The sequence below is a fragment of the Tympanuchus pallidicinctus genome, unplaced genomic scaffold, assembly GCF_026119805.1.
Source record: "Tympanuchus pallidicinctus isolate F22 unplaced genomic scaffold, pur_lepc_1.0 scaffold50, whole genome shotgun sequence".
Lineage (NCBI taxonomy): Eukaryota > Metazoa > Chordata > Aves > Galliformes > Phasianidae > Tympanuchus > Tympanuchus pallidicinctus.
The window spans coordinates 387,332-411,315 of NW_026294770.1; the positions used below are offsets into that span (position 1 = coordinate 387,332).

The following is a 23,984-nucleotide window of genomic DNA, read 5'->3' on the forward strand; positions in this document are numbered from 1 at the left end:
CTAGTCCTCTGTAACATAATTGATGGGATTGAGTGCACCCTCAGTGTGCTTGCTGATGACATCATGCTGAGCGGTGCAGTTGATGCAGCCGGAAAGAAGAGATGCCATCCAGAGGCCTGGAGGGAGTGTGCTATGAAAACAGGCTGAAGGAGCTGGTCTTACTCAGCCTGGAAAAGAGAAGACCGTGGGAAGACCCTCATTGCAGCCTTCCAGTATTTCAGGGAGTTAATAAATGTGAAGGAAATCAACTTCTTACATGGGTAGATGATAGGACAAGGGGGAATGTTTTTAGACTGAAGGATAGGAGATTTAGAGTGGATGTGAGAGGGTAATTCTTTACTGAGAGCGTGGTGAGCAGCCTGCTGGAACAGGCTGCCCTGAGACGTTGTGAATGCCCCATCGCTGGAGGTGTTTAAGGCCGTGTTGGATGGGGCCCTGGGCCATCTGATCTAGTAGTTGATCTAGTGGCTGTCAGCCCTGCCTGTAGCAGAGAGGTTGGAACTTGATGACCCTGGAGGTCCCTTCCAACCCAAGGCATTCTATGATTCTACAATTCTCTGTCTGTTCCAGGCTGGGGCATTAGGGTGGCTGGGAAACTTCTTCCTTCCATTAGCTCCATTATGCTGCATCTCATGGCGCATTCGTTCTGCAGGGGTGTGTGCACAGCTCAGGATTGTGGAAGCTGGAGGTGGTCTCCGAGAACCCGGAGACTCTGTGCCCCTCTCCTGCCAGGGATTTGGCTCCAACTTCAAAAGCTACCATGTTTTTTGGTACCGTCAGGCACGCAGTGGCATTCTCGATTGGCTGTCTTACGCTAGCAGCTTTTCCCTTTACACTTCCTTCAGCCCCGAGATGGAGCATCGAGCCACAGCCTCCCGAGACAATGACCACGCTGTGGCATCTCTGTCTTTATGTGCCCTGCACCCCCACGACTCAGCCCGCTACTTTTGTGCCATTCACACAGGCACAGGAAATCCTCCTGTGCTTTAACAAAAATACCCCTTACTGAACACTGTCAAATCTGCAGGAGCCACTGGGCTGGCAGGCACTTGGGTGGCTCTGGCTGTTTCCTGGACAGTGAGAGGTCATGGCTGCACATTACAGATTGCTCTGTTAATTCAGCACAATCTTCTTTCACTTCACCACTCCTTTCATTCTCCTGAAATTAAAAAATAGTGTTGCAACCTGAGGATGATGTTTGGCATATTTCTGGTCACCAAATCAGTTTGGCCACTCTGGCCCCCTTTCTACCTGCAGCATGTCTGAATTGGCTCCTGCTTCCCTTTTTCTCTTGGGTGCTCAAAAGCATTTGGGCACTTCTAGCAACAGCATTGCCTGCTTCCATCAACAGCCATGGGCCCTTTCCATGAGTGTGAGCGAAGCAGTGGATGAATAGCTCTGATGTACTTTCAGGTGCATTTTGGAGCAATGAAATCCAAACATTGAGGTCTGTAGAGGTGCAGCGAGCAGGGCAAACAAAAGCCCTGCAGTGTAGATAAGTTGCTCTGATTGCAGTGCCTCGTCTTTGTTTCCATGAAAGCTACAAGAGATAGAAAGAGCACAATAACACTCATTGATAGAGCAGATTCTCAGCTCCCAAACACTGTTTTTCAACATAGTCACCAATATTAGCTATGTGTTTTACCAGCAATTTACAGGAGCTTTCACTTCATGCTTGTAAATACCTGCACCAGTGGAAGCAGCCCACTGTTTCACAGCTGCTATGATGGTACAGTTGACCAGGAAATGTTGCCCACACAGTTCATCTTTCACCAGTCTGAGCAGACAGAAGAATGAAGGCGCCCAAACAGGACGATCTGTTGTGTGTGCCAGGACTGTAAAGTCAAAATTCGCTCTCTCCACCACAGTTGTCTTATTGGTATGGAACCTAGCATTACGGTGTTGAAAGAGAAAGATAGTGGTCTTCTCTGACCTGATTCTGGAAATTCAAGCCTTCGTCATTGTCTGTCCTGAGACTGAGTGGTAGGAGTTGGTGGATTGCCCAGGTCCTAGCAAATCCAGAAGGATCACCCCTTCCTTTCCTATCCCAAAACACAGTGCACATTGGTATGCCCACTGAGGACTGCATCTTGAAATTTTTCTTCCGTAGGGAATTCTCATGTTGCCACTGCATGGACTCTGGCTCTTTTGACTCTGGCTCGTAGTCTTGACACCACACTGCATCACTGGTAATGATGACCCAGGAAACTGACACCTGGAGCCTCACCTGGGTTCAATTGTTTCTTGCTAATTGGCGTACAGTGTTCTTTCTGTTCCTGTGTGAGTGTTCATGGGACCCATCCTGTGCAAAGTTTGCTATACTGCACTGTTTTCAATGCACTGAAGCAACCGTTCATCTCTACGTGCAGTTCCCTGATCACAGTCCACCAATTTGAGCAGATGTGCAGATCCAGACACTCTTCATTTTGTTTGTGACAGCCGTGCATTTCCATCCAGAACATGGCTTGTCATTAAGGCCCTGTTACCACTGCTGAAACGCAACACCCATTGCATCTGCTGTTTGGCCTCCCACTTCTGGGTCAGCAAGAATGATATATGTCAAGGGGATGCAATTTGTTTCACATGCAAACATCAAAATCCACAGCTTTGCTTCGATTGGACTTGATTTGAAGAAGTAGGCCACAATATATTTTGTAATGGGTTTTTAGAAATGGCTGATCTGGAAGAGCAGATATACCATATATTTTAGTTTTGTATTTTTAGAAGTACTGTTGTTGACATGTTTTATTAGGTGATTAGTTCTCACTGGCAAAAGTGTAGTAGCTTTTAGATGTAGCTAATAGTTATGGATGTAGCATTACATACTAGAAATTGTGTTGTACGGCTGTACTGCTTTGAAGAGAGACCCTCAGCAAAGGAAACATAATGATGAAAGACTCCACACGGAGCTGAATTGTCTCACTCTGGGATTAGGTTGAAATGCATCAGGCACACGTCTGGATCACAGAATCACAGAATCACAGAATGGCCAGGGTTGGAAGGGACCTCAAGGATCATGGATCTCCACCATCCCTGCCACGTGCAGGGCCACCGACCTCCCCATTCTGGACTAGACCAGGCTGCCCAGGACCCCATCCAGTCTGGCCTTGAACACCTCCAAGGATGGAGCAATACTCCCCTCTATCCTCCTTATCTTCTAACACCCCAGTGTATATCATTAAAAGTCAGGTTGCCAAGCTTATCTCTATCCAGGGACGAGCAGATGTCCAGAGCTAATGGCTCAATGCTGAGTGAGCATAGTAGGCTTTCTCCTACTGTGCATTTATCTATGAATAAAGCTCATGTGGAGGACAAGTAAGGAAGATCACTGGATGAAAGACAAGGCTGTCGGTTGGGCTGTCATGGTGCCAAAAGGATTCTAGATGGTAGAAGAGACCACGGAATAGAAGACTGGAAACCTCTTAAATCACTCCCTGAGATAGGCGCGTGGATGTTTAATGTCTCGCGCGTAATTGATGAATATGTGCTATCTGTGGAAATGTAACGGACTCTGAGTCACGTAATCTTTGAAGTGCTTATGGTGGAAATATCCCCAGTGCTTCTGGTGCTGCTAATAAAGAATACCTGACTTAATGATAACAATACTTTGCTGTTAAGTTTCTACACGCGGATTTTTTCTATTCGGGTGGCAACCCAGATGGGACAATCTCTGTTCAGTTGCGGGACCCGTTGAGAACAGGACTCCCTGGCACCCCAGAGCATTCTCCAGAGGGACTCTTCAGCTCAACTGGATCACTGTGGAACAGAGAAAGGGCATCTGAAATAAATAAATAGATAAATAAAAATAAAAGGCATTCTTTACTTGTAAGTTTTGGGAAGCGGTCCATTGAGGAGGCTACCCGTAAGTGGGCTGAGATCGCAGGGCAGGCCTGGTTTGGGAGTGCTCAATTGCAGGCAGGTGTCCTGCTGGGTTGGGGAAGCCACCTGTAAGTCACTGGAGATGGCAGGGTTGGCATTCATTGGGCCAGGAGCACCGAGGGAAACGTTTGGGAAATCCCTGATTGCGGGTCCGTATGTATAGGTTCTAAAACTAAGCCTCTGAAACCTGGCTTTGATAATGTGCTCTGTTTATTGCCTAAGGAAACTAGGAGCATAAAACTGGACAGCTCTTGTAATGGAGTGTCTTAACTGTAAGAATAAGTGCTAGGTGTTTATGTATTATTTGACTTGAGGCTTTGGAGGGAATGGGACAAATTGCTGTGGTGGTGTGTGGAGTGAAGTCAAACTGATGGTGTGTGGATATTAAGTGTAATGGATGGTATGTGGAAGTTCAGGTAAGTGTAACTGATGGTACATGGAAGTGTAATTGATGTTGTTCCTGGCATCTTAATTGCTGTGAACTTTGTAATAGATTGATGTTGTAATTGAAAAAAAAAATTAAGACAAAAGAGTTAAAGAGGAATGGTGAGTTGGAGAACTAGAACGGATTAAAATTACCTGTGGAAACCTGAAATCAGTGGAAAAACAGTAACAAATGAAGCTCCCATCTTGCTAGGGGATATTGGTTATGGCTGTCCCTGAATTTGATGTACAACTACGGATTGAGGGAGATGGTAGACTCCATTAGCTATCAATTTGAGGAGTGACAGTTTTCCAAAAGAGGAGCAAGTAGCTCCAAAGCAATCCTAAAGAAGACACCTCTGGAATGCGTACTAGCACACTGGAAAGAAATAATTGGCTGGCCAGGAAGCACGACCAGCAAAAAGGTTTTGATAAAATATTGTAATCAGTGGTGGAACGGTATGGGGAATAATAATTGGTGCAGTTTCTGATGTCTTGGTGGTTGCAGACTTGGTTGTGGTTTGTTGTAAGAAACCATGCACATTATTTTAAGTGCACGTTCTGAATAGTGTGTGATAGGTGGCAAGATGAGTAGCAGAACCATGGAATTACAGAAAGAAGAAAAAAAAGTCCCCATGGATGAATAGTGTCTTATTGGAGCAGTATGGGCGACTTGCTGGAGGAAACATAAACCAGAGAACTTTGGAATAAATACCATGATCAGTGGTGGAAATCACAGAAGCTGGAATTTGAGGAAAATGGTCAGCAAACGAATCACTTAATTATAATAGCATCTTGTAATTAATGTTGTTTTGTAAACGGGAACTGCAAATAATTTACATGGGGTGTGACGCCAGCAAGGACCAGAGAGAGGAAAAACAGCAGAAAAGAGAATGCGGGGCTTGAAAGGAACCTAAAATCCTGGTCACTGCCAGCATGAGATCTGCCCCACGCTGCCCCAACCTGCGGCTTGCAAACGGAATGCTCAGAGCAAGCTGGGCTGCAGACTGCAGGTGTGGGGCAGCGTGTGCTAATTGCAGAGGAGGAGGGTTGAGGTGGGACGTGTTGGAAGTGAGAATGCCCTCCTCTGTGGAGATTTAGGAAATCCGACATCCCAGCATCAGCACTGGAAGCCTCTGGGGCAAGGCTGCAGGTGAAACGGGAATGGAATGTTTGGTTGACACAATTGTTTTCTATATTTACCAATGGGCACGGAAGTCTTTAATTGGTTGAGATTGGTTGGAGGAATTAGGGTCAAAAATAAAATCTAAAGACAAGGTCCTTTATAGGCAGGAGAGCTGGCAGACCAAGTGCAGACCTGTCAGAAGTGCAAGGTTGCGAGGGTGGTGGAAGTTACCAGCCAGCAAGAACAAAAGCAAGCAAAAGAAGTTTCATTTTGAAATCAAATAGTACCAGCTGGGAGTTACGTTACAGGTAGGAGCCAGCCCTGATAAAGAATACATCAGAGAAAAAAAAAAAAAAAAAGTTGTAAAGGAACGAAAGTACTAACAGTTGATATTCTGCAGTTGGATTATTAATCGGATGTGAATCTGAATAGAACACGACAATCTTGTGAGTGGGGAAACAAAAAACAGCCAGAGGGCAGCGTGGGGCAGCCGTGCTGCGTGCGGCCTCGGCCCGGGCCCGAAGTGCACGGAGCGCTGCGCGGTGATCAGCCCAAGGCCCGCAGCTCCGAGTGCCGCGGCACCGCGCTCCGCCTCCGCCCCCCGCGGCGCCCCGTCCTCCGCCGAAGGGGCCGCGGGGAGGAGCGGGGCGGGGCGAGAAGCGGGGGGCGCCGCCCCGCCGGGGCCCGACGAGGGGCGGCCCGAGCGCGGCCCCGCTCCGCTGGCGTCCGCCTCCCGGGCAGACGGCGGCGGCGCGGCGGCGATGGCGGGCGGGCTGGGGCCGTGGCTGCTGGCCTTGGCCTTGGGGCCGGCGGGTGAGAGAGAAGCGGGCACGGAGGGCGGCGAGGCCGGGGCCGGGCGCTGCTCCTGCTGCCGCCCCGCGGGCCGGCGGGCGCGCGGAGGCCCGGATCTCGCCTTCGGTGCCGGGCAGCGGCTGTCGTGCGTGGCACAGGGAGGCTGCGCGGGGACGCGGATGCTGCGGGAGCGGCCCTGGCTGAGCCGCGAGGAGGAGGGCGGCTGGGGCAGCGCCCCTGGCCTGGGGCTGCGGCACGAGAGAGGAGCTTCACAGCTCTGAGTTGATGGCAGTTGTTGTCTGGGCTGTGGGGAACGTCCTCCTGCCATGGATGTGCAATGCCTGCTTCCTGATGCTGTCCTTCTGCAGGAGTGTGTGCACAGTGGAGACTGGAAGCATCTGGCGGAGGTGTGCGAGCACCAGGGGAGTCCGTGCAGCTCTCCTGCCAGGGATCCGGCTTCAGCTTTGGAAATTATGTTGTACTGTGGTACCGTCAGGCACTCGGTGGTCCTCTCAAGTGGCTGTCCAACATCAACACCTACTCATATGTTAAATCCAGCCCAGAGTTGCAGGGTCGATCCTCAGTCACTCGAGACAATTCCCGCTCTGTGTCCTATCTGTCTCTCCATGCCCTGCGCCCCCACGACTCAGCGCACTACTTCTGTGCGGTTGACACAGGAACAGGAAATCCTGCAGAGCTTTAGCAAAAATCTTCATGAGAACAGCTGCTGGAACCACACGGCTGGCAGGAGCTGGAGCGGCTCTGGACCGTTCCTGGATAGTGATGGCACATCACTGCACCCCACCGATTACCCTGTCCTTTCTGCATAGTCACCTTTCACTTCATCACTCCTTTCATTCTCCTGAGTCACAAAAGCGGAGTTGTGACCTAAGGATTATGTTCAGCATATTTCTGTTCACGAGATCAGTTTGGCCACTTTGCCCGCCTTCCTGCCTTCAGCACGTCTGCACCAGCTCTTTCTTTCCTTCTTCCCTTGGATACTCAAAAGCACATTGGGCACTTCTAGCAATAGCATTGCCTGCTCCCATCCACCAGCCATGAGTTTTTTTCCATCAGTCTCTGTGATCAAAGCAGTGAATGAATATCTTTGACATGATTTCAGATGCATTTCAGAATGATATAAACCAACAAACGCAGTCTGTAGTGTTGAGTCATGCAGGACAAATCGAGATCCTGCAATGTATATAGGTTACTCTGAAAGCAGTTTCCCCTATTTGATTCCATTGAAACTACAGCAGTTTCAGAGTGCACAATAACACTGTTTGATAGTGGAGATTTACAGCTGCATGTCATTATCTTTCAACAATGTCAACACCATTAGCTGTGCATTTTCCCCAGTGATGAAGAAGATCCTTCATTTCATGCTGGTAAATACCTGAACCAGTGCAGGTGAACCACAGTTCCACAGCTGATATGCTGGCATTGTTACCAGGAAAATGTAGCTCTTAGAGAACATTTTTCATCAGCCTGAACTGATGGAAGTCCAAAGGTGACATACACAGAGTGTATCATGGTTGTGAAAGGACTGTTCAGCCAAAACTGTCAGTGTGCACCATGGTCTTCATAGAGTACACAGAGTACATCTCTCATTAGCCCAAACAGATGGAATTCCAAAGGTGTGATACACAGACTACATCATGGCTGTGGATGGAGTGTTCAGCCAAAACTGTTAGTGTATACCATGGTCTTCAAATTGGTATGGTGTGTTCATGGTATGACGTTATCATGTTGCAAGAGAATTGTTGTCTTCTTCTCTGCCCTGTCTCTGGAGTTTTGAGCCTTCAGTGCTGTCAGCATGGAGACTGAGTGGACTGAGGTGATGAATTTTCTTGGTTCTGTTAACTCTAGAAGGATCTCCCCTTTCCTATCCCAAAAGACAGTGAGCATCACTTTAACTGCTGAGGGCTGTGTCTTGAACTTTTTCTTTGATAGGGAATTCTTATGTCACCACTCCATGGACTCTGTCTCCTTTGACTGCCTGGTAGTGGTGACACCTCACCTCATCATTGTTAATGATGTGATCCAGGAAACTGTCATGTTGAACCTCGAATGCGTTCATTTGTTCCTAACAAACTTGCATTCACTGTTCTTTCTGTTCCAGTGTTTCCCTTCACAGTTTCCACCTGATGCAAACTTCGCTCTGTTCCAATGCTGACATTATTGTTTTCAACGCATGAAATCCAGTATTCAGTTTGGAGCACACTCTGGAGAGATGGGCAGTAAAGGAAAGGGGCCACCTAATTCCTGAGAAGTTTTATCTTTCTCTCTGAATGGAAATTGGAAATGGAACAGTGGAGCTGTAGTTGTCCTTCTCTTCTGAGAACCAGGTACCCAGAAAAAAATGACAGTCCATGGAACCAGAGCATTAATTCTTTAACTTCCAGTGCACTACATGATGTTATGATGTGGAATATCCATAACAAAAATAATAAAACCATGCCATCATGCCAACCTGATCAGAGCTCTGGGATTCTGATCATCACTGGCTTAGAGTTGGAAGACAGTGCACTCTGTTCCTGCACCGTCCCACACGCTGCCCTGCGCCCGCCCTCCCGCACAGTGAGAAGCATCCCCCGTTGCCCAGACAACATCGTCTTCATACACTCCTCCCTTCCCTCTTGCCTGTTTGCACCCCAGTAGGAGCTGGGTGTTATGAGAGAAATTGAAGAGGAGAGCACAGAACTGTGGGGATGGTGATGGACATGGAGGTTTCCAGAATCCCTTTAAGTGAACAGTGGAGAGCTGCCACAAGTGATTCACACTGCAAATCCAGTGATTGATTGATTGATCCAGTGATTGAACTGTTGTCAGCTTGATTCAAAAAGAAGGGTTAAGATCTCCCACTGGTCCAGTGCCACTGCAATGCCCCTCCAGGATTGCGCTCACCCTTTCCTATTCTTTGGGCCATCACAGCTTGTTCTCAGTACTCTTGCAGCAGTCACTGGCCAGGTGGCTGGGGAGCAACATGTCAGGAAACCAGCAGTGCTCAGCAGTAGTGAAGTCATCTTCCAGAGCAACATGAGAGGAAGCAGCATATACTCACAGTAGCTGTTCTAGCATAGTCCTAGCAGAGGCCACATGGATTTGTTGGGAGGGTGAGGAATACAGAAGTTTCACTTTTCTGGAACGGTGGAGAGCTCCCACAGCAGATTCCCACTGCAGATCCAAGCAGCAAAGAGAGGGGAAGATGCAGGGTTTCACTGCAGTGCTCGGTTCACACTGCAGCAGCTCTGCAGCAGTGGACCAAGAAGTGATGATAGAGGATCCCGAATTGTCAGTGTTCCTTTGGGGCAGACACTAATCAGGTAGTATCATGCAACTGCAGGTGCAGAAGACAGAGCTTTCCCAAGCATGTATTCACATCCAGCTGTTTTGGCAGTGGATGGGGTCAGCACAAAGCTCACAAACAGTAAATAAATGAAGTGCATTTATCTTTCCTTAAGTTTAAAGCAGTGGGATAATAAGTGAAACGATACAGAAAGAATAAAACAGAAGGTTATGAACCTAACCATTACTACATAAGATTAACTATATAAGATTAACTATTCTGGGAACCTCAGAGGCTACTTGGAGAACTGTTAGCTAGTGAACATTAACTGAGCCTCTTGTCTAGCATGGCCCCTTTTTACCTCCATGACCTGGACATCCTATTTCATTGTGACAAAGCAGGAAGTCAAGCAAAGACTGCTGAAATGATGCACAAAGACCTCCTGAAAAATGTCTGAAATAGAAAGGAAATGTGGAAGAGGTGTAAGCAGAGGAAGGTGATCTAGGAGGGACATAGAAACTCTTTTTCACCATGCAGAATAGAGTTAGAAAAGCCACAGCCTATCTGTGGTGTGGCATGTGAGGTCATTTTTATTCTGATGAGTGCATTTGGCTCTGTGGAGAAATCATTCCCATGAATTAATCTAAGACTCACTAAGTCACTCACTGGTCCTTTCAGGCCAATATCAGATATCTTGCAAGAGCTATAAATCACAGAGCAGATATTACCTAATTTCTTCTATTACCACCTTCCTTTCTTCAGCACTGGGACTTTCCCAAGCAGGTATTATAGATCCTGCTTTTCACAGAATCAGAGCACTGAAGGGACTGGAAGGCACTGCTAGAGATGCATCGAGTCCAACCGCCCTGCAGAGCAGGCTCCCTCCAGCAGGCTGCACAGGTAGGCATCCATGCAGTTCTTGAATATCTCCAGAGAAGGAGAGTCCACAACCTGCCTGGGCAGCTGTTCCAGTGCTCCACCACCCTCACCGTGAAGAAGTTCCTTTGCATATTGTTGTGGAACTTCCTGTGCTCCAGTTATAGGTGTTTCCCCCTGTCCTGTTCTCACAGGCTGCTGAAAAGAGGTTGGCCGTGTCTCTTTGACTCCCACACTTAAGATATTTACAAACAAAAATCAGATCCCCTCTGAGTCTTTTCTCAAGGCTGAGCAGACCCAGTTTGCTCAGCCTTTCCTCATAGAAGAGATGCTCCAGGCCCTTTGTGGCCCTGTGCTGGACTCTCTCCAAAGATCCCTGTCTTTTTTTTGTACTGGGGAGCAGATGACTGATTTTGAATAACTTGTTTTAGCTGTTCACTCACAATATTTACTGTTGGGTTTTATTAAATATCTAGTTTTTTAAGATTACTTCCACTCTCTGCAGGGAACAGATGATCAGTAGCATTTCTGTCTTGTAAGAGAGCTTGAATATATGGGATGGTGCTGTCCACAGAAGAGCATAATGGTCACTGTATCCTTTAAAAGAAGAGTCACCTTGACAGCTGCATCCCAAAATCACCCCTCCATCTCAATGAGAGGTGTGGACATGGTTGTCTTTTATATATATGTGATCTAATCAGATGGATATTCTGGGAGCTAAACTCAGAGAGGGCTGTTTCCCTCAGAAAGCGAAGTTGGATTAGAATATAAATGAAGGATGTCTGGGGGCTGAAAGAGTCAGGAAAGCTTTTCAGTAAAAATGCCTAGTAGATCTTTCAGCAATAATGTTAATAAACAAATTGAGTATTACAGCACTGAACCAGGCAAATTTGTGAACAGACTGGAATATATCCATTTCCATATGTGTCTTAAAAATAGACTTGATCCAGAAACTGCTTCACAATTCTAGATAGCCACTAACCAAAATCAGATAAAAAAAACCTAAAAGCTGATTGTAATCATCCATGACTAGATGTTCACCATTTTTTCAAACTCAGCTAAAATCATATATAAATAGTTAAAATGTCCAAGATGAAGCCAATTCAATAGTCAAGAAATCTAGTTCACTATATCAGACATACTGAGGAAAAAAAATGGAAAACAGAACAAAAACAACCTCCAGAGCCCCTTATAAAAATTGTTGACACCCAAACAAGAAATATTGTAGAATCGTACAATCATAGAATCATAGAATCACCAAGGTTGGAAAAGACCTAAAAGCTCATCCAGTCCAACCGTTCGCCTATTCCCAACAGCTCCCACTAAACCACGTCCCTCAACACAACATCCAGCCTTTCCTTGAACACCCCCAGGCTCGGTGACTCCACCACCTCCCTGGGCATCCGTTCCAGTGCCTGACCACCCTTTCTGAAAAGTAATACTTCCTCATGTCCAGCCTGAATCTCCCCTGCTGTAGCTTGTAGATCAAATATCTGAGTAAATAAACAGATTTAGCACATCCATACAGGCAGAATTCATTAAACCAGCACCAACTAAACCAGAATAGCTTTGGAAAAGAATGTAAACATCATAGAATCATAGAATGGCTTGGGTCAGAGGGGACCTCCAGGATCATCAAGTTCCAACCCTCCTGCCACTGGCAGGGTTGCCAGTTGCTAGATCAAATACTAGATCAGATTGCCCAGGGCTCCATCCATCCTGGCCTTGAACACTTCTATGGATGTATCTAGGATTACCTCAATGCAAGTGCAAAACCTTGCACTTTGCTTTGCTGATCCTCATTAGGTTCAAAGGTTCCACCTTCTCAGCTGAACAAGGTCCCTCTGGAAGGCATCCTTTCCTTTTGCTGTATCAATCACAATGTGGACTTTTTCTAAATTTCATATGAAACATAAATATTTTAAGGTCCAGAAATACTTAGGAAATGTAGAATAAAATAAAACTGAAAATTAATAGGATTGATGTAACTGGTCCTCTGATGTTCTTTAGTATGTTCCATCATAACTCTCCTGATATTTGTTAAAAGACAAATGAGAAATAAGGTCCCTCCAGTAAGAACAGCTCCAACACCCAAAGGGAACAACATTCCTTTTTGACAAATATGGACTCTATAGTTATAAATTAATATTTCTGCCCCTCCAAAACAAAGCAATACTGATAATTTTGGTTTTAGTGCGTAACAGCGTTTCTGCAGCAGCTTTAGATTATTAGAAAGTAAAACAGTAGATAAAGTTTCATCTCTTCAAAGGACATGAAAGAGGAAGCCACCGGGATGTGAAGTAAATAATTAAATAAATGTGTTTTTGTAGAAGTCTCTACTGCTGTGGATTACGTACCTCTGTGACTGAAAAAGACTGAATTACTGAACACAAATGGGCTTACTCACTGACTTCCTGAAGGCCAAAACATAGTGCCCTGCAGTCTCTTTTTCTTCAGACAACTGTAAGCATAAACATAAATTTAATTCCCAGCATGATTCACCTGGAAGATTTTTGCATACAAGACCAATTTCCTTGACATTTAATATCCAGTCTTTGACAGGATGTGATTTTGGACATGCGCCTGTCAACTCAAGTTGGGTGATCAGGTATATATCTGCTGGATTTTAGATGTTTCCACTTCATCATTGCATTCTCTTCTGACAGCACAGAGCAGGTAAGATTTGTTGACTCTCTTTTTTGATAAAAGCAAAAATCCTTTTAGGTCTGTACTGAACAATGGCCAGAAGCAGATGCATAAAGAGTGCAAGCAAGAGATTACAAAGAATAGTTGCTGATAGTAATCTCCCATCAAACTGGCATCAGAAGGAGGACTTTGAATAATGTGCAGCTCCTTTGCACAAAGTCTGTTCTGAAAATAATGCCTCCTATTTTATTATGTTGGCTTGTATGTGGTATGGCAGTAGAAAATTGCACCATTGGCATTAGTTGATGCTTGCTGAACATTTGTGGAGACCAAACAGTGAATGTGAGCACAGTGATGCATGTCAGCAGTGGCAGAAGCAATGTGAAAGACAAGCTTCATTCTGAACAGACATGCAGATGTCAGCCAGTGCGATTTTTTCCACGTAGAGGAATTCAGTTCCACATTTTTGCCTCACACTCTTTCATCTCAGACACCATTTTGTCAGGCTGCCCTCTGCTGCCATCTGTCGCATGGCAACAAAATGTATTGGAATACTGTGAGGAAGATTCAACCTCTACTGCCATATCACCAACATCCACCTCCAACTTCATGGGCCATCTCAGCAAAATAGGAGGCATTACTTTCAGAGTAGAAACTTTTTTGTTGCTCTTCACATGCTCTTCCCGAATCAGTTCCAGATGAGCTTTGACTTTTCCAGCCCTAACCCATCATGGTCATGAATCCCTGCACGATGATAGTGTCTCTAGATCCCTCCCAGATCATCAGCCTCTGTTTCCAACTCTTGCACATTTCCTTGCCTTACCTGAGTTTGTTCAGGAGCCCCTTGTTCATCATTTGGGCCTCCTGCTACCTTTGCTTTGCATTATGTTTTGTCAAGATAAACCATTCCTGATCTCTGAAAATTAAGCAGCTCTCCTCTGTCCAGAACCATAACTGCTGGGATCTTCCAATGGGATCCTGGGGCTGTGATTCTGCTTTTAGCATTTCTTCCCCTTCGTGAGATTCTGAGCTCAAATACTACATGAGTGTTAAGATTGTGTAAAGGAAATGGACCTGGAGGTATTGATGGATGCTCGGCTGAACATGAGCCAGCAGTGTGCCCAAGTGGCCAAGAAGGCCAAAGGCATCCTGGCTTGCATCAGGAATGGTGTTGCCAGCAGGAACAAGGCAGTGATTGTTCCCTGTACTCAGCACTGGTGAGGCCGCACCTCGAGTGCTGTGTCCAGTTTTGGGCACCTCACTGCAAGAAAGACATTGAGGCTCTGGAGCGGGTTCAAAGGAGGGCAACAAAGCTGGTGAGGGGTCTGGAACACAGGGCTGATGAGGAGAGGCTGAAGGAGCTGGGAATGTTCAGCCTGGAGAAGAGGAGGCTCAGGGGAGACCTCATTGCTCTCTATAACTTCCTGAAGGGAGGCTGTAGTGAGCTGGGGGTCGGCCTCTTCTGGTGACAGAACTAGAGGGAATGGCTTCAAGCTGCGCCAGACATTTAGGCTGGCCATTAGGGAATACTACTTTTCTGAAAGAATGGTCAGGCAGTGGAATGGGCTGCACAGGGAGGTGTTGGAGACATCGATCCTGGAGGTGTTCAAGGAAAGTTTGGACGTGTTGAGGGATATGGTGTAGTGAGAACTGTTGGTGATAGGTGGATGGTTGGACTGGATGATCTTGTAGGTCTTTTCCAACCTTGGTGTTTCTGTGATCCTGTGATCACCACAGCCGAACCTGCTCCTGACCTTCAACATCTGTTGCTGAATCTTTCTCATTTGCACATAGGAGATCCATCTCCTTGATCTCATGTTTCAGTATGATTTCATCGGTAAACTCTGTATGGTTTTTGTCTCACTGTGCAGCCCCCACCGTTAGGATCAGGGCTGGTAAACTAGAGTCTTCTTTCACTTGTCCAAAGTAGGCCTCACCTACTTCTTCTAAATCGTGTGGTCTGTCATAGCCATCCACCATGTCACCCATATTGATCTGCCCTCTACTCCTGACCCATATGCTATCAGCAGGTTCACTGCATGTTCCAAAGCAGAGCAGCATGCATTTTTCAGATGCTCTGATGGAAAGAGCAGTTCTCCCTCCTTACCTTTCCATTGTCTTTGCTAAAGGGCCAGTCATCATTCTCTGCAGTATTTCTGCAAGCTATCACAGAAAATCTCCATGATCTAATAGCTTTACAACTGGGCCATGAAGGAAATCCCAGGCCATGCAACCTAGGCTTCAAGATGTATTTCAATTGTTGAGTCATGTGGACTATTCCACCCTGTATCCACAGTCACAGACTGTTTGAGCTTAAATTTATCCTGTTTCTTCCTGGATTTGCATATGTTATTGCACAGGTACTTCAAAAAGGCACCTAGTCATGCTGACTTCCTAGAAAGTGTATGAAGAATTTCTTTTGCCTCAGGTTTCTTGATCTGAGTTTTTTTCCCAGTTAGTCAGGTGGATCCCAACTCTTCCACAGTCTTTAGTTCTCAAATAGGTCTGACGGAATTAGAAACCAAGTCCCCATTGCCAGTGCCACTGACAAGTGATCCATCCCATCCTCCTTCTCACCTCCTCTCCCTACACCAATAAGATGAAAACAGAAACCTGCTTGGTTTCTGTTTGGTTGTCCAAGTCAATGCACTCATCCTTGCTAGTTTCCAGGACTCTCCTGACAGGATGCATCATGCCCATCAATCAACTCAAGTCAGTGAAGTATCTCCTGTCAATGGAAGCACTGGCAGAGGGACAGATTTATGCTCTTATCAAGTTGAGACTGAGTCAAGTGCGCTGGCAGGCATCTTAACAATTTTTGTTGTGTTTTTAATTAAGTAAGTGGGGAGTTGAAGCCAAAGTCTGGTATGGAGGTGATGTTGTTCTCTTGGCTCTACTGAAAAGAAATCTTCACTGAAATGCTGGGCTGTGAGGCCTCTGCCCTAGACATCACTTAGCTGCTATAGTCCTGTAGCTGCCAGGCTTTAGGTGAGATGTTTATCCACACATCTTCAGTCTCTCCAGTGCTTGCCAGATAAGCAAGTTGCTCCGCTCCCTCCTTTGTTCAAGCCCAGAGCAAGATAACCACATTAAGTCACACTCTTGCTTAAGCTGCAATTGTCTACTGATTTATGGTCATTCTCTATTTCAGTACAGCAAGTCTGGTGATTTCCTTGGAGTGGTTTAGGGAGCAGATCTAGCTGACTAGCACAGCAGAATTGGCTAATTCACTGCTTGGGTCTGTTTCCAGCTATACGTTTCTTATACCTCTTTATTCTATGGTCAACAGCAAGAGATTCTTTGAGTTTTTTAACCCTAGTTAACTCTCAGCTATCAATTCCAATTTTTAGACAATCAAAAGTTTTACGTCCTCCCACATGGTGTTCCTGGCTTTGACCTCCTCAGTTTTAACATATTGTTTCTCAAACATCAAGATTGCCAAATAAAGTGCCACGTGGTTTTTACATCAGTCCACAAAACACAGGTACTCTCACACACTGTGTGTCTTCTTCTACCTATTACATTCTGTTTAATCGTAGATGTCCAGACAGTGTAAATGGTACAGCTTGATCACTCTGAACAATTTGATCCAATTACTTTATGGTAGCTGCCCTCAGGGGTACGGTATCTCCACCTAACAAAGAGCAATCATTTTCCCTACTTAGGACTTCCTAAGGTCGAACGATCCTCAGACATCAACTCTGAGTACCAGTATCAGGCACACACCTCACTTTCATGAGCACTGAAAAAGGTGAAAAAACAACAACCTTCTGCAGCTTAGAATTTTCATAAATTCTTTGACATAGCATTAAAACTATGAATTTTTTCCCCTGTTTTCTAATAAGCTCAACTCCATGAGATTTTCAGAAACATTACGTTATCCTGAAGATTTCAGTTAAAATTCAACCATTGCTGTCCTGTTCTAGGTCGTTCATTGAAAGCTGTGCCAAATTTCTTCATGTGGTATGTAAGACAGAAACCACTCGAGAAGTCATGTGACTGCCTGAATAATCTAAAATTCTGTGTAGTCATAACAAAGGAAGACATTTTTTGTAATGAGGTACATCACTGTGTTGGGGGGTTGGAGTACCACGGTGGTGTAAACGACATAGGGCCCTGTACAAAAACCCAATGGTGCAAAATAAGTTTTATGGGTTTTTTTGGAAGGAAGAATATAAGTTCCTGAAATACCTCAGGAGATAAATCTGACATTGCTTTCACATATTGATTTATCCCGAACGTATTGAGCTCATGGAGCTTTTTGCAGAATGGAGAAAAATAAAACTTCGGTACTGGTGAAGGTATTTGACATCAATATTGTTTTCTCCCTTCCAGGTTCGGAAGAAAACATAGCTCTAAATGCCCTCATGGGATTGCATACATGGGTCAATAAGAGAAGCATCTGGATTTTGATCTTTTTTAAAATTTTTTAAATAACTTCTGAATGCAGCAAGGAAAGAGTTATTTATTTGACTGGGGACTAACAGTGTGAGAACAGATAAGCTTGTGTTTGGAAGTGGAACCACTCTCACAGTTGAACCAAGTAAGTACCCTCATTTTCACTTGTAAAATTATGATAAAGGGATTCAGTAGTTTGTGTTCATTATAAGAATTTTCTGCTGTAGTAATTCCTGGTTTCTAGCCTGTGTTCCAGACTAATTCCTCAGCTTGTATCTGCTTAGGGAAGCTTCACAGGAATGGCTGTGCTAGTTCTGTAAATCACCTTTACTCCACGATCCTCAAACACCCAACCTGCAGTCCTTAGATTTAGCACGACATCATTTATTCCTAGTCTCAGTAGTATTCTGTCCCAACTTTACTGTGGGGCTTCAGTGAGTTTTCACTGTCTCCTTTTGAGCAGAATTGCTTAACTCAGCAAAGAACCAAGAATGGACAGAAAGTTTGAGATGCATTCATAACTCTCTTGTATGATAAGACAGATTTTGGCATTGACATTACACTCATAGTGTCAGCAGCTAAGTAATTCCATTGGCATAGATAAAGAGAAGGAAGGAGGTTAAATAACCTCGGGATCAGGGTTTTGCAATTGGCTCACATCCAAGACCAAGATGAACGAAGGAGATTTGGCTGCACAGCTGAATGGGCTTTCAAAAAGTAGAGGCAGTGGGTAGGGATTATAACGAGCCTTAGTTCTCCCTGACTTTATTTGAAATTCTGTCAAGTTCAGTAAAGGCAAATATCACTCCAGCCAGTTGTGTGTTTAATTGTGGTGCACAAGAGGAGTTTGATAGGTTGATCCTTGTTATCCTAAACATTCAGGTGCAGAGCTTAAAAGTTGTTGTGATGCTTTCAGAGATTGTAGTGGCTTTAAAATTCTGAAACAATATCTCTGTCATTTTGTATCCCTAGAGACATGCCAGAAAGAGATCATGGAGCTCTCTTAGGTGGGGATTAATATCTGTCCATGTCTGTAGGATATTGTGGACGGTAATAAAAGTCTGTTTTGGAACAGTTGAATCCCATTCCCAATTCTGAAGGAACAAAAAAATGTAAATTCTATTATTCTAGAATCAACCAAATTCAAAAAAGTTTAGCCAACTTTCTACGACTTCTTATGCTGGCAAATGCTGTGTGATGGCTCTTTTTTTTCTAGAAAAAAAAGGACAAATACTGTTCTCCAAAATGTAGGTTTTTCAGAGTGTTGGTTCTGCTGCCAAAAAAAAAAAAAAAAGATTTATTTCTAATCACCCTGAAGGTAGCATGAGAATCATTGACTCCAGCAAGATATTCTTGGTTAGGGAAAACCATTGCTGGAATCAACGTACTGCACACATGACATTATCCACATTTTACAATTATCTTTCTTCCCTGAGTTTTCTACAGTGTAGGTTAGAGAACAATTCATGTGACAAATGAAAGATGCTGGACTGGCCTCCTCTCCTCTGAAATGCTTCAAGTCATTCTTACTTTTTTTTTCTCCTATGTTTGATGCTTATTTTTTTTCTTGCTGAGGGGGGGATGAAGAGCTGCACAACGACTTTAGGATGAAAATGAAATGCCTGACAGTAAAAGATAATGGGTCTTCTAAGTCACTCAAGTGTCTGCTGAAGTATTTCATATGTCGAACCCAAATTTCTAGAATTCTGCAGCCTGATCCTTTTGTTGATCACTTTGGACTTCTTTTGGTGATACTAACAAGGATTTAAAGATGCTAAGTACACACTCGTCTGGTTACCTGAATCTTCTGAGAATCCCCAAACACAAAATTGTGTAGGAAACATGCACTATTATCCTCTGTAGTATTTTCCAGGCACATTTTCCTGTAGAAGGCTCACAAAAGGGTTTTGCCTTTGGTTTTGCTTATGCTAGATAAAACTCTTATTAAGAAAACTAAGGACCACAGCATTATGGAATATATAACTATTCCTATGCCTTTGTAAGATTAAAGAAAAAAAATTATGACTTTTTTGTACTAATAAATTACCTCTTCCAGAACGTAATATAAGAATCACCAAGCAAACAATGCAAGGAATTCACAGGTGTATTTTCAGATAACACAAAATAATTGGACTATGTTGAGACTGCTGGGCTTGATAAATAATAATAATAATAATTCTGCTTTACAATAATTGCACAGTGCACACTTGCTCTTGCTGAGAATTTTACCCAGTCAGTTTGCCTTGTATACTGGTTGCTTGGAAACACTGGAGATTAGACAACATGAAAGGACTTCAAATATCTTCTCAGATAACAAAAAACACACAGGGCTAACAGTAGCTGGCAAAAACATGTTACACCTGGAAGGGAAATGTCTGAGGAAGAATAACAAAACAGGCCTTTTTTGATACAACCCTTGTAACTGTGCGTAACTGCTGGTCTAATCTTCGGGACTGGGACCCAACTGACTGTGGAGCCTAGTAGGTATTCTTTATGTTTTAACATTTTCTCAGTTGTTATTCTTTGGATTTCAACTTTTTCTTCTCTTCTTCCTCCTAAAACTCAAGCAGCAACCTCATACTTCAAGTCATTAATTAGACTTTAGGATTTCTGTGCATAATCCTTTGATATGCAATTAGTTTAAGTATAAAAAAACATGCTGAGTCCCCTTCACAGGAATTGCCAAAGAATCTGGGCTGTGCAAGGACAAGCTCATGCTGAATTTGCTTGGGAGTGTGTCCAGAGAAGGGCAACAAAGCTGGTGAGGGGTCTGGAGGGCAGGAATTATGAGGAGCCATTGAGTGAGCAGGAATTGTTCAGTCTGCAGAAGAGGAGGCTCAGGGGAGACCTTACAGCTCTCTGTAACTATATGAAGGGAGGTCCTGGTGAGGTGGGGTCAACCTCTTCTCCCATGTAACTAGCAATAGGACTAGAGGGAATGGCCTCAAGTTGCACCAAGGGAGATTCAGGTTGGATACTAGGAAATATTTCTTCTCTGAAACAGTGGTCAGGTGCTGGAATGGGCTGCCCTGGGAAGTGGCTGAGTCACTGTCACTGGAGGTGCTGAAGAAACATTTAGATGCTCTACTGAGGGATATGGTTTAGTGGGCAACATTGGTGATTGGTGGACAGTTGGCCTGGATGATCTTAGAGGCCTTTTCCAGCCTTAATGATTCTATGACCTTCTATGATCTACCATTTGGCATTTTCATAAGCTTGTAATAGTTATTATTAGGTTTCGCACCGATGGTTGGGCAGTTTGAAGGGAACAAAAGGTTCTGTGGATAAATATATATAAGATGCTAAGAATTTAAATTCTCTCAGGGTTAGAGAGACAGCGATAAGTGGAGAAATTGGCAGTATTACACAGAGGAATTAAAAGAAGTTTAATCTGTCAGTGCAGTCATACTAGATGGTTCAGTTTGGGTTAAACTACATTGGTCCAGGGAAGTCAATGAAGATGTGAATTTGGGAATCTGTTTTCTCTAGGTGTTTACAAACATGGAGTTGTGCTTGTTCTTATTAGCAGGGGCAAGCCATGATGTTATGTCAGAGTATTGTTCAGCTTGCACTTTTTTGGGATGTGAGTAGAGTAGGAAGGAGAGTAAATTCAGAGCCTGTTGAAGGACTTGCAAAGATAAATATGATGAACAAAATTTCAGATCTGTGGAGACTTTTGAGTTGAATGCAACACAGATGCCATGCAGAATGCAGAGTCTAATGCACCTCTCTGTCAGTCAGGAGGCTCTTATCAAATTGAACACATTCTACTCTCTACATGTCCTTTTTTTAAAAATGTCTGATAAGCTGAGATCCTTTTGGCGAGGAGGCATGTTAGAAGAATCCCTTCGTTTCAAGTTATTGTTTTAATTTACTCTCTTAATGTTGTCTTGGCATTGCTATGTAGAGTAACCCAAATTACTTCATGTATAACCTGAAGGTAGAGATATTTTGTTTTTAAAAATCATGGTAATAATTGGCTGGTAAATTATTTTGAGAGATCATCTGCTCCCTGAAAAGATGTCTACTAAAAATTTAAGCAATCTTATTTCATAACTTCTGTGTCTATCAGAAATTCCCAGAGAAGGCAGCTGTGGTATAATTGAAATTCAGGCTTTTGCAGTTGTTAAGTCTTTGGAATTTATGTTTATTGGTTAAAATTCAGAATTCAACTCCCAGATGGTTTCAAAGCTAAAAAAAAATACATCAGACAGTTTCAGAGCAATTCTGCTGAAAGATGCAGCAGAGCTGTGAAACCAAATCCCATCAATCCTGTTACACCTTTTAGGTTCTGCTCTAGGGCATGCATCTTTGTTAATATCTTAATCCTATAGAACAATTTCTGAAATTAGTACACTAATGTAAGGAATACTGTAAAATATTTGTCTATGGGCTTCAAGTTTATAGGCCTCAGTGTGTTCTGCCCTTCAAATCAATCTGCTGTATGTCATGCTAACTCTACATTGTACTTCTGACTGCCTCTGGAGTTGTGTGACTAGCAGTATGGCACAGCGCACAGCACAGGAGCTTTTAAAACCAATCGCCAAACCTACCATCTTTTCAGTATCTGTAGGCTGGATTTGAATGATTTCAATGTCCGTAACATTTTGTGGGGAAAATCTCTGCCACAATTTCAAGTATTTGACTTTATTCCAGGAGAAGTGGAAATAAGTGGACATAATTTAGAAGCTCCTGATTGCTTCTCTCCTAATTTAGCACCTTGGAGACAAAAAGCCTTCCTGCAAATGATCATTTATTAATCAAAAGATCAGCTTTGTCCTCCTTTCTAGCAGCAACACTTTATTTCTGCAAGCCATGCCAGACATCAGTGAAGTAATTTTGCACAGCAGTGATGCAACAGACTGACTTCTCTCTTTGCCTTAACGCTTTTGCCCTGATGAGAGCTTGTAGCCACATCAGAAGGAGACCTGGGGAGGTGTGAGAGAGTAAAGGAAAAGCAGTTAATTCCTCATGTCCCATGAGTACACAAAGTCATCCTTGATAGATCTTTTATTTTTAGGAATTAGATTGTTGAGAAAGCAGAATAATTTGACTCTTGGAGCTGAACCATTACAAGTTCTAATTTTCAGGTGCTTTATCAAATAAAGAACTCACATGCAGGCATTAGTTCTAGGAAAAGGAAGCTTGTGGAATTAAAGCTGCTTTGAAAACCTATTTTTGTACTTTCTTTCTGCCTTCTATCTGCTCTTTTGGAATAAGCAGCAGGAAAATATAAAGATAAAAGAAAGACTATTATTCAATGATGGAAGCACCTGAACAGCAGGTGATTTAACTGTCAGGCAAGACTGCAATAAAATCAAATCATGCCCACAGAATCCCTTTTTTTAAAAAAAATATTTTTATTTTTAAACAGGAAATCAGAATGATTCTATTCCAGAAGTCATTGTGATGAAATCAAAGAAAAACAACAAAGATGATGACACTGGGAAAGCAGCTTGTCTGGCAAGGAATTTTTATAAGAAGAACATCAGTTTGGAGATGCCCTCTACAGAAGTTGTATATGAACCAAAAGCACCCATTGTGACATCAAATGGGGTGTATAATACTATTAAGGTGGTCAAAGTGACAAAACAATCGGAGGTGACGTGCACAGCCAGGTTAAGCAACGGCAATTTTACAGCCAACTCGACATCACCAGGTACAGTTCTGTGGAACCATCACAGCTCATTTCTGGAGGCAGTGACATTCGCTGGCCCCCTGCATGCCCAGCAGGAGTGGGAAGGAAGTCTAAGTACTGAAGCAGGTAGAGCTAGAAGTTATTTAAAAACAACTTAAGCAAGTGGTCTTAGTTTTTAGGAGCCTGAGGTTCCTTGAAAAAGAAAAAAATAGAACACCACACTGACTCTTTTTTGAATTCATATTTACTTATGACTGAGTAATTCAACATACAACATAAAGCTTTAACCTTTAAAGTAGCCTTTCTAAAAGTAAAAAGTGTTTTTGTTGTTTTCTTAAACCACTTTTTTTTTGTATTTATATTTTCTTCCATTGTGAATTTCATTCAAAAAGGGGATAACAAACCAACTCAAGATTTCCTCTTTCCTGCAATGACACTGAGGACTGTTCTCAAATTTATATTTGTGATTTGTCTGCTGAACCTCAGGCTTTCCCACAAACCTGTTTTCTGTGGAAAAGTCAGATGGGCACAGTCTTTAATACTCCTTATCATTCAGATTTTGTTTATAGTGTCTTTCTTTTTTATGCTACAGAATTGAAAATTGAAGAAACGAAGTCAGAAAATACTTGCAACACCACAGACACCTCTGCAGGTTAGTTACCTAAAGAAATTGTGGAATTCTGTTACTGTGTTGGGGATAAAAGATTTTTTTTATCTCAAGGGGCAGAGGGATCAGAATATTATGTACTTATCAAACACAACCTTCTTCTTTCAGAGGGAGCATACAAGTTTTCTTACAGAAAGTAAGCAACAAGAGGCAAAATCCCATCAAGAGAATTGTCTTCCTCCCTTGTCATTATGATGTTTCTCTGCCATCTTTACTGCCATTTCTATTAACAGCGTTTTCCCCCCACTTT

General features: G+C 43.6%; 1 gene segment (V, D, J or C); it reads left to right on the forward strand.

Moving 5' to 3' along the window:
- The window catches only part of LOC128091709 (T cell receptor delta constant-like), a 44,100-nt gene that overhangs the window by 18,733 nt on the left and 1,383 nt on the right, over positions 1 to 23,984 (forward strand). The window contains 2 exon segments of the C gene segment in view: positions 22,804 to 23,088; positions 23,660 to 23,719. Of these exon segments, the coding sequence occupies positions 22,804 to 23,088; positions 23,660 to 23,719 (345 nt within the window).